Source organism: Esox lucius, chromosome 21, assembly GCF_011004845.1.
Source record: "Esox lucius isolate fEsoLuc1 chromosome 21, fEsoLuc1.pri, whole genome shotgun sequence".
Taxonomy (NCBI): domain Eukaryota; kingdom Metazoa; phylum Chordata; class Actinopteri; order Esociformes; family Esocidae; genus Esox; species Esox lucius.
Window position 1 is genome coordinate 19,044,818 of NC_047589.1, and position 11,623 is coordinate 19,056,440.

At 40.7% G+C, this 11,623-nt stretch overlaps 1 protein-coding gene across 3 annotated transcripts; it reads right to left on the reverse strand.

Annotated features, from left to right (window-relative positions):
* Window positions 1-2,379: 2,379 nt before the first annotated feature.
* On the reverse strand, window positions 2,380-9,724 carry LOC105022620 (suppressor of cytokine signaling 6). Of its 3 annotated transcripts, none has more exons than XM_010891207.3 (2): window positions 9,619-9,724; window positions 2,380-7,996 (listed from the first exon to the last, which is right to left on the reverse strand). In XM_010891207.3, exons 1-2 carry the CDS (start codon window positions 9,692-9,694, stop codon window positions 6,162-6,164), a joined length of 1,911 nt encoding a protein of 636 aa, XP_010889509.2. In that variant the 5' UTR covers window positions 9,695-9,724; the 3' UTR covers window positions 2,380-6,161. The 3 variants fall into 3 exon arrangements, with proteins under 3 accessions (XP_010889509.2, XP_010889512.1, XP_010889510.1); XM_010891210.4 differs by having other exon boundaries at window positions 9,501-9,680; XM_010891208.4 differs by having other exon boundaries at window positions 9,319-9,680.
* Between the last annotated feature and the right edge of the window lie 1,899 nt (window positions 9,725-11,623).

Here is an 11,623-nt window from a genome sequence, read left to right on the forward strand (position 1 = left end):
ATAGCATACAATGGATGGTATAATTTGCCTCAAATGTAAGGATGAACAAACAGAGACCCATAGAAATAAGAACCCACTCAAGGTGCCAATGAATTATTTATAAGTGTCCTAATCAAAAGATAAAACTCTTAAAATATATAAAAAGGTCCGGTAAGCAGGCTTCTTTTTCAGATATAAGTGTTGATAAATATAAGCACTATTGTAAAAAAATTATAAATATCACACCAAAAAACAAATCCCTTAAAAAAAAGGTTAATCATGCAAAACAGAAACCAACCCAGAAAAAACATTTAAAAAATAATTTGGTTTTCAAATCAACAAATAAAAAACTTGAAAACACAAATAACGCCACAGAAAGTTAAAACGATTTACTTACAGATTGACTGTGTTGGCTCATCAGTGTTCTGAAGAAGAAAGCACATGGAAATTAAATTCCACAAATTCTGAAAAATTCTGGGAAGGTGAGCGGGAATATGTAAAAGGGCAAGGTGAAATAATCAATGTGGATGCAATAGGATGTCCATTAGAACAATTTGGCTGTAGTGGTAGAATACTACCGTTGTTTTCCTCATTTTTGTTGTGTGGTAAAAACTGCCTACCATTTTGAGATTCTTATTTGTTAAGGGTAGGTAAAAACATCAAGTTTAAGACAGGTTTCAAAAGTGGGATAGCCTTCCTTAGCTTCACACCGTTCAGTAAAAACTACTCCAATAAGTGTGGCTGCCAGAAACAAAGTTAGCTAGCATGGGTAAAGTGGATCAGCTCCAAATCCGAACGAGGTCATCTCCAGTAACATAACGGGCAAAGTCCAAAGTAGATACATTTCAATTGTCCAGAGGCCCAGGATGCGACAAACACATAAACACTGTTTATGGCTAGTGACAATATTATCACTGATCTCCTCGGTGGGTTCCGTTTATAACATTTGCAAAAGTGTATTTTAGCTATATCCAAAAATATTAAAAAATACATATTTTCAAAACTCCAAAACCTAACTGTTTTTAGAATTAAAAGGAGGCAGATTGTCACTACGTATAAGATACCTTGTGGTCTTCGACCACACGCCTTTATAACTGGCAAGTAAAAATGATTGCTATACACTCTTTATGTTTGTTGAATTGATGTCTGACACTATTTCTTAAATTGATGTCTAAAACTAAACAAAAAATAAAGGCTATAAAATACTGTAGGAGTAGCAATCCACTACCTAGGATAAAACCATCCAAATATTAAGACATCTCCTCGTATCTAAGTGGGATATTTGGTTGCATGGTCAGCACTGTAATTAGCCCAAAATGAAGTCTCTGACAAATGCGCAGTGCTTTCGGAAAGTATTCACAACCCTTCACATTCTCCACATTTTGCTTCCACGTACTTCATTTATAATTGATTATAGTGTCTGTCATGAATCTACACGCAACCCCCAATAAAGACAAACAATTTTTTTTCTACATGTGTGCCACTAAACAAAACTCTGAACTTGAGTGGACACCTGTGTCAAATTCAACAGATTGGACTGCATTTAGAAAGACACACACGTCAGAACCAAAGCTAAGCCATCAAGGATCGAAAGTTCCCAGGAGGACAGTGAGCACCATCATTGTGAAATAGAATGAGATCGGAGAACCATCTGGAAAGGATAACCAAATCAGCAGCATTCCATCTTTCAGGCCATTACGGCGGATAGACGGAGGCCACTACTGATAAAAAGGCACACGACATGAACCTGGTTTGCCAAAGCGGCCAAGTGTGTAAAATATCCATGGCCATAGTTAACATTTCTGTATACATATAACCTATTGTGAAAGTATTGGAAGTGTGCAAGCTAAAGATGCCATGCAAAGGTCACAGGAGGTATTCGCAATTACACTTTCAACTGCAACTGTTTTTTGATTATTATATTTTACGATTCAAATGTCTAACAGCTGCCAGTATAAACCTGTCTTTTAAATGTCTAAATTTATCCTTTTGTACAGTTTAATATGTATACTTTATGTCCAGGACTACTGATGTCAATTAATTGTTGTCAAAATCTGTTGCTAAACCTTACATCAGATTTTTTAGACATTGTTTTTGTAAATTGTCCATGTCCAACTAAGCTTGTCATAAGCAAGGGGTAAAGGAATGTTTCCCAAACCAGTACAGCCCTCCGGACCTCAGTTAACATCAAACGTGGCTGATGGCGCAAAATAACACTAGTGCCTTATGGCAATGAGTAATACATGAACAAAGGGAAACATTTATACGCTAAGCAATGCCTAGCATATAAATGCTGTTCTCAGGTTTCATGTTGACTGAGAAGGATTGAGACATTACCCGGTGCATTGCAGAAAAAGCCTCAGTTTGTCTTCACATGGAATGTTACAAAGTGTTTTGGAATTCAAAGTCATATGGAGGAGCTTCCTCTTTTAATGGATTATTAGAAGACAAGGCTTTGTTTTGACCTTTTCAATAAGTGAAAATTAAAGACAGTTGAAAAAGAAACCCACCAGAAAGACAAACAGCGGAAAGCAGGCAGAAACATGGAGCGTTGGTGTTCACCTGCTTAATTACTGAATCCAAGGTGATAGCACAGCCACCCTTTGATTTGAAAACAAATTAACTTTAACACAGATTCAGAATATAGTTTGTATTTATAATTTATAATTGGCAGATACAAAAGCTTCTTAAACTGTATCCAAAATGTGCAATAAATCACTATTGATTATTTTCCAAAGAAAAGAAATACAAAAGAAACAAATTTACTTTGGAAGAATGTACAATTAATAACAAAATAAGAACAGAAATGATGTGTTTTTTTTCTACTGAGGATCTACTAATAGCTAATAATATTTTCCACATACTAAAACTGTTTACAAATGTGCAACTATGTTGATCTCCCAAGATGACAACCAAAGTAATAATGTGTATTGTACATACATGTAAATGGCAACATTCTATTTCCCCATAGTTTAATACAAGAAAGGCAATCATTTATGAAGCAGCACAAATGTGTATAACACATTAAAGAAATAAGGATATTTTTTTTAAATTGTACCGAAATTGTTCATGATAGAAGATAAACAAGAGTGATGAAACTGGTATTTACCAAATGTATCATCGTAAACAATCACCTTCATTCGCAGAGATGCACAACAACAAAAATAAATGGCTGAAGCTTGTCGAGTACTTCAGCAGTTTGAACAAGCGTCAACCTCTAAAAATCACACAAAATAAGGCAATAACGATAATGAACAGAAAAACCCAGTCTACTGAAGAATATAGGGTAGAATCACAGCAGAAATACTCCCATGTAATCTCAATGAGTGTTTATCCAACTGGGGATCTGTTCATTTCAATCCAAAATATAGGCAGATAAAAACAGAAACAAAAACACACTGTAGTCGTACAATTTACATTTTCACATTTAAGTTTGCTTCAATTTGACGTTCCACATTCTAGACATCTCATTCATTTATAATCTACTATTAGCTGACACTGGTGTCTCACCCTTTGGATCCCATAGACAACGGAAAAATAATACACTAACAGTTGAGTCATTCACTCACAAAATTATACACCTACATAGATGACACCATGTTTTCTAGTGGCAGAATCAAACGTTTGTGTTGTGACATATTTCAAAGCTGCCATTTCAGGGACATCATTAGTAAGGGAAACTACTTTGTTACCTGTGAACAATTGGTGAGGTGTCTGAATATTGTGCACATTTTTCCTTTTGAGCAAGTGTAGATTACGTTGCCTGGCTAAAATAAGCCATAATTCTGCCATTCCCCTGATGTAATGTTAGTATGTGGAAAAAAACTATTTAAAACCAAGGTTTCAAACTCCCTACTAATCCTTAAAATGACAGTTGATGTCACAACATCAAAATAAATCAAGATAAAAACACTTCTTTCACACAGAACACATCCAGCTGATAGTGAAAACTATCTTCAATACCTGACCGACATAGCTTAGGTCCTTCATTCCTATACATTTCAAAGCCTTTATGAAACACTTCTTTTACATGCAATATCCATCTAAACTCTGCTGTCCGGGTGACATGGTAACCACCTTAGATCCCAACAGATCTGTACTAACTATGCATAGACCATATACAGATACTATCTATCAACTTACCAAAGCAGTCAGAGATTATGTTCTAAATACTTTTAAGGACTCTGATGTGTAAAACAAACAACCAAAAAAAAAAAAGGCTTTAACAATGTAATTCCCTGTCAAAATATCTGTTATAAAGCACTTGCGTAGCATACTGCGTGCTCTTTCCCTTTGTTCCGATACAGGCCAGTAAACTGTAAATACAGGGGTTGACAATAAGGATGACAGTGGATCATATATGTCAAACTGGAAAATGTATGGAATTTCATACGACACGCTGTTCATGACAATGGCAAGCAACGACATCCCTCATGCAAGTCATTGGGCAAACTTACACAAAATAACTGTCATTCTACATCGTGCAGAACACTACTGGTCTGTTACATGTTGGGAATTCTCTCACGTACCTCTCCCTCCCACTGGCTGGCTCCTTCCAAAACACGAGGAAGGGGCTGAAATGTTCATCTATTGTTGCTTTTCCTGAAATTCCTCTACGCAAGCTTCTTAACCAGAACTGATTCAATTGGGGAAAACTGTTCTAGAAAACATTTTACTTTGCCTACCGAATAATGCTTTAAATATGAAAATGTAATTTCCCTTTAAACAGTTACAGCTGATATGTTCATGTCTTTTGTATAATGTAAGGCCTAAGCCTCTACAGTCTACTATCTGACATTTCAAAAGCACTTGTTCTTGGCACGCAGAGCCAAACACACTGTACTTAACACGCCATTTATTAATGTGTCCTAGCAGAGCTTTTGTGACAGACTCCTAATACAAAAGCATTTAAAAGTTTATCAAAATAATTATTCATTACTGGCATTTGCAAGTCATACTGCTGCAAAACTTATGTGGAAATGCATGGCATCACAGAAACCAGCTTTTATGTTTTCTAATGGTACCTTTACAGTTACAGGTATCACACAACTTACACCTCCAATTAGTTGTCATTAACCAACTTGATGGATGACAAATAAATCGTTTAAAGCACCGTTTCTAAAGTCATAAATTAAGAGGACAAATAATTGATGCCTAAAACACTTGTCCTTAATTTAATCTGCATTAGTGCTTCATCTGTAGTTTGTTTGAAGGCCCAGTGCAGTCAAAAATGTGTTTCCTACACACTATTGAACATAAGGTGAAATTGTGAAGAAAATACATAAGACCTAGTTCAAAAGACCATGTGAAATTTCAGCCTGTTATCAGGGGTTTAGGTTTTGGCCTGTCTAAGAGTTCCAAACTATTCTCGGATAGAGAAATATTTTCTCCTTCGGCCACTTGCCTACAGTCCAAGTAAAAGTCTTTATTGTGAAATTCCAAGACCATTTGAAAATGGACTGTTTTAGTTGAAAATCACAGCAAGGTACTTTCTTGTTACTTTATTTGTTGTAAAATAAAACACTGGAAGATACACCCTGATACATTTAGCGTTGTTGGAAAAGGTTCAAATGAATTGTCTAATGTGCCAAATCTGTCCCCAACATCAGCCAACATATTTAATGTAATCCACTGCAGCCTTTTAAGATGTCAAACCAAAGCCAGAAGTGAAACCACATTTTTAATATGTAAATTTGAGTCAGAAGGCAGAACATTGATGTTATTAAATAGGCTGAGTACCACTCTCCTACAGGTACTGGGGAGATAAATATTCATCTCTGTATCTCACCTTTGCTAAAGTATGTTTGCTGTATGTCCTAATCACGCTGCATACTGGCAGAATAATTTTTTATACTACATTCTATGATTGGCCTCTGGAGGTTTGGCAAAAAACAGTCCGTGCGACAACAATCTTAACTGTGGAATGACAAAAATCACCAGGGGTTAATATGAAATGGCACCTTTTTCCCAATATTGGCTAGTTCACTTTTGTGCTAGTAATGCACTACATATGAAATAAGGATCCATCTTACATCCTTGGACACAAACAAGGAGCCAAAGGAACCTAATTGATCATCTCGACACTAGGGATGCCCGTAAACCTTTGTTAAATCTCTTAAACCGAACGCAAAAGTGCAAGTTGCTACCATTCTCTGTCCCATCTCACATCTGCGTCAACACTGTCAGTAGTGCTTCTCCTGCAGGTAGTCTTTCATCTTGTTTGGCAAAGGCAGATTCTGAATCAGGTCGATCCGGGTATACTGCCTGATGACAAACCGACACAGGTACTGCAGGGAACGCACTTGCATAAACCGAGACACCGGATTGGTCAGCCTGACTGGGTAGGTAGCGGACCCTGGTAAGCGAGATCTAGAATAACAGAAGGCTCCGTTTTCTGAATCTTTGATAGAGTACTCTATCAGGTCCACGATGGACGAGTGTCCCTCCACGTCAGGCTGCTCGTAGAAGCTGAAGCGTCCGTTGGAGTGTTCGATGCGGGTGTGGAGGGTCTTGGTCTGGGAGCGAAAGCTCAGGCTGAGGAGGTACCTGTCGTCCGAGCTGTCCCTGACCAGGAAAGAGCCATCGGGCAGATTGACCAGCTTTTCCTCAGCCTCCCAGCGTGTGATGGGTCCCCAGTACCAACCCTGTCGCGCTAGCTTTTTCAACTCCTCAGTCAGACTGGTCACCACCATGGGCCCGCTGCTCTGGACCGAGTCGTAAACCCGGCCAACCCCCGGTGCAGAGTTGGGGTCAAAGTTTAGGTGGTGTCTCACCCGCTCCGCCACGTGGCCGTCAGCCCCGCTGAACTCAGAGTACGTCCTGGGGATGTCGATGCTGGGTAACGGGGGCAGGAGAGGGGAGAGCGGGGGAGGAGGGGGCTGTTGGGCCTCCACCCTGTCCCGGGAGCTCTGGAGCGTCACGCCAGTAGAGCCCATTACGAGGCTGTTCATCGACTGTGACTCCATGAAGAGGTCCACCGGGAGGTTCAGGTTCATACTCACCAGACTCTGGTCCTCCTGACTCGGGTGCTCGACGTGGAGGTGGAAGGAGCTACGGTCCACCTCGGTCACCACCTCCATGGGTGAGGACCTGTCCAGGCAAAAGGAGTGGGAGACAGAGTGGGACCCCTCTGGATACATTCCCTCATCTAAAGGCATGGTGTACTGAATGTAGTCCTGTGGTGTGAGGCCCAGGACCACTGGCACGTGCTCGTCAACGTTCAGGTGCAGATGGTCCCCGTTACGGGGCTGCTGGAGGTTCTTCAGGGACTCTGCCTGTTCCTGAAAGATGCCCTCCATCTGGAAGTCATGGTGATGGAACTCCTTCCGCACGCCATTCAGGCTGGGGCTGGGGCTTGGGGAGTGGACCATGGCTTTAACTTTGACCTCCATCTTGATGCAGGCTTCATCTGAGTTAACGGAGCGCAGGGGCCATGGGGAGGGACTGTAATGGTGGCTCCTGAGGGAAGCAGATCGTAACGGCCGCTGGGCCTTGACCTCATTTAAACCTATGGGTACAGAAGAAGAGGAGAAGGCATCGTCGTCGTCCACTGACCCCGTGGTGATCGGGCCACCTTTGACCTTGGCCTTCTGCTTTGCCGATAGCCTTCTCTTCAGAGAACCCATCAGACTCTCGCTCTTAGAACGGCCCTTGTTCTGTCCCACCTTCTCCTCTTCCCCCACTCCACCCCCACCGCTTATGTCGCAGCCCGCCAGGTCTTTGGTGTAGCAGCCCCCGAAGAGAGAGTCCTCCTTGGCCACAAGTGAGGCCTGCTGAAGCATAACAAAGTCGCCCCCTCCGTCCTCCTTGCCCTTATTGATGTTGAGGGATTTGCGGATGGTCTTAAGACTGATTTTCTTCATTCTGAAAAGCCCTCCTTGGCCAGGGCGGGGAGCAGGGCATGGGACGGGGTAGCTGCTCTCCACCTGGGGTCCTGATGATGATGATGCTGCTATCCACAGAGTCCTCCCATCAGGCTGGAGACAGCTGGTCATAAACACCGGAGAGAACTCATCCGCTGGGAGGAAACAAATATAAAAAACATCACTACATATTTATATACTCTTATACAAAGCTACTGACAGGAGCAATTATGGTGTAGTGTTCAACATGTTGCTCAAAAGCAACATTACTTTTTTTTTTCTTGCCGGCTCAAGGTTTCAAACAAGCAACCTTTCAAAGACTGGCCCAACCATCTAACCACTAGGGTATCTATTGTTGAATCCATCCTCCAGTCATTAAGGTGTGACATTAAGGTGTGATCCTTTGATGGGACAACATAATCCGGGAATACATGGATGGCTCGAAACGCTTCAAGACACACCCTGATGATAACTGATAGGCTAACTCTGAATAGTATAAACCGCTAAATGAATACTCATGATTGCATGAATAGCTGGCACAGTTGCTATAATGTTTTTTACAATACTTGTTTAAATATAATTTTGAATTTACTAGCTAGCAACAGTGTGTATCCTACATTTCGATTTAAATAGTGGTGGCTTATATTGTACATATCAGTAACCTTATCAGGGAATGATTCAGCCCTAACTGAACATTTTTACATCTGGTATTCAAGCTAGTATATGCAGATAAATATTAGCAGACTGTTTACATATACATCGTGCTGTTAGTGTAACTACAGCAGAATAAAAACATAACTGTTGCACAGCTACTACAATGCTACCTAGGTAGCCACAGCACTGTAGGTCGGCTAGGTATCAAATAGGACCTCGTCATTGCTAAAACGCTAGCCATCTAGCTGGCTACAGTAACTAACTATATAATAATCGATTAAGTTTGCTCAAATGTCAAAGTGAGCATAAATATTCGTCATGCAAACAACTCACAGAAATCACAGACATGTATTTTCATTGCCAACTTGCTAAGTTGGCTGCACGGTCTGCAAAATGAGCTAGCTACCAATGTTAGCTAACCTGTAAGCTAACTAGTATGCCAACTCGACCTAGCTAGCTAACGTTAGCTAACTCGTTAGCCAGATAGGCCTACAGTCTTTGGATATACGTTACTGCCAAGATATTTTCCAACTGTTACATATTTAAGTTACCATAACAGTGCACCATAATTATAAATATACCAAATACAGAGTCAATTCCACAACCGGAGAATATGAACGTAGAAAATGATTTTCGGCAAATTTCTTCACAATAGTATTATCAATACTCAATATACTAGCTGTCTCAGGTCACTTAATACAAGTTAGCTATCTAGCTAGCTATATTAATTATGAATTATGCTAATTATGCTATAATAGCTATAAAAGTCCACAAACAATATGCACCTAGCTAACTAGGTCATATTGCATTTCTGGGTACTTACCTGTTTACAGATGATAATATGCATTATTGGTAATAATGTAAGGTTGGCGCTTTAACACATCTGAAAAATATATTTTGAAGAAGGAAAAGACCTGAACAAGCCTGCTAGCTAGTTAGCTTAGCCAGTCGGCTAGCTAGCAAGCTAGCTTAGCACTCAAAAACATATTGTGGAAGCCACCATACCTATCAAAACTAAATAAAAGTGCGTTGAAATAGTCCTCGATTTATCTATGGTCTTTTATATATTTTACTGTAAATGTTCAACAGCAATCTTTTAAATTTTGTCTTTTCAAGCTCATACTTCCAGTCGGCCTCTTGCTCACTCCCTTTGTTGCCTGTTGAATTCTGGGAGAATACGCTGAGAAACAGCGAATCATATTCGAGCTGCTGAAACAGTTCTAAAATTCCCACAGTAGGACACAGCTGGGGAATGTGTCACACAGTGGCGCTTTTATATGTAAAAAATTGGTGGGGCACAAACCATTTCAAAATATAGGATACATACTAGTAAAGCTACAAAACTCCCTCTTGCTACTGGTGTGTTTATTTAACACATCAACAAACAGCGTGGCTCCTCAAAACACTTTTACCGACAGAGCGGCTTGCTTTTACCAGGTGTTGTAGTACACATACTGGAGAGAGAGAGACCTTCTTGTGTAATTGCTCTCCTTCTCTCTCACACACATGTAAAATTACCACTGTCACATTTACAAACCTAAATTAGAAATCCAACCAAGCTCAGAACCAATGTGCCCACAGGGCCATACGCAAAGAGCAATGAGCTCAACACCACTGAAGGCCACAACGAAGCGGAAAGACAAACTTTTTAGGGATACAGATCCATTCTATGACAACAACCTTAATAGATAAGCATGGACAAACTGACACTTGTCACCATCTATATCAATCGATTCAGTACAAAAACATGACCAATGCACGGACCAGATGCAATCAATTGCAGAGTGTTTATAAAACATAAACTTCTGGCATAAGGAAGACCAGCAGCTGCAGAAATCCTCGGTCACAGAGTTTTTTTGACAGGCCGTATTATGGTGGCCTCATCCCATCCTGGTTGTGTGCGTATATCCTTTATACACAGGAGCAGCGCAGTTTTCCCAAACTGCATTGACAGTTCTACTTTTAAAGTTCCATTGTACAGCGGGTGGCCTTGGAATGCATCTCAGCAAGTGCTGCAACACGTTTTGTTGTGCAAGAGAAAAAGTTGGCCAAAGAATTAGCAAAAAACACCTTCAGGATGCCATCCTTGCTGAACAAAGTTGCTGCAAGGTCAGGTTCAGCTGGTGAGCATAGCAGTGAACAAACTGGGCATGTGGGTATGTCTCTTTCATTAGCGACTGTACCCCTCGGATGTTTTCACTCATTACAGCCGGACCATCATAAGTCTGAGCGATCAGCTTTTCTCCCAGCTTCAGTGGTTCCAGCACACCCTTGATGCTATTAGAGATGCCAAGTCCAGTTTTATCTTTGACGTCCACAAACTCCAAAAACCTCTCTGTCACTGTATTGTCAGGCAACATGTATCACAACACAACCACCATTTGTGATTTACAGGAGACATCAGTTGTCTCATCTGCCTGTATGGCAACAAATGATGTCTCGTGCACTTGCTTGGCTATCTCCCCCCTGTACACTTCATACACAAAGTCTAACAGTTTGTTCTATACAGTGGTAGATGTCCCTTTGAAGATGGGCTGAGCATCAGAGTGCCTCTAAAGTCTCGAATCGCCCTCACACATCTACACAGTCTAGAAAATGCATCTGAATATTCCATGATTCAGGGAGTCCACCAACTCGTCGTACCCCCTCAGTGCGGTTTCACATTTTCCACACAGTTTAATACATGTTATGATGTATTTCAACCCGGTGCTCAAGTATGAAATCCACTTTATTCATTTTCTGAAGTTATCTGGCGTTTGTGAAGCTAACAAGCTAGCTAAAAGAATCTACCCTCCTCGCTTTTCTTGCCGACTAATGTTGGCGCCAGACAGACAGACAGCCAATCAGGTAAGAAATATGAAATTACGCTGTAGTGGGGCTACCGGCTGTCAGCCCCACTTGGCATCAAATTTGTGTGATCTACATTGATCACACTAACATTCTGATCATGCGTATTAATATTTTCATACCTACAATGTACATTGCATTGTGAGAGAGGGGCTATCCCCAGATTCACGCTTAGACTATGGCCTACTACTGCAAACTCGAAACAGCAGAATGCAGTCTGAAGCAGCAAGGCTGGGACCAATGAACATGAAATAAAATCCTCACACAAATGATATGCAATT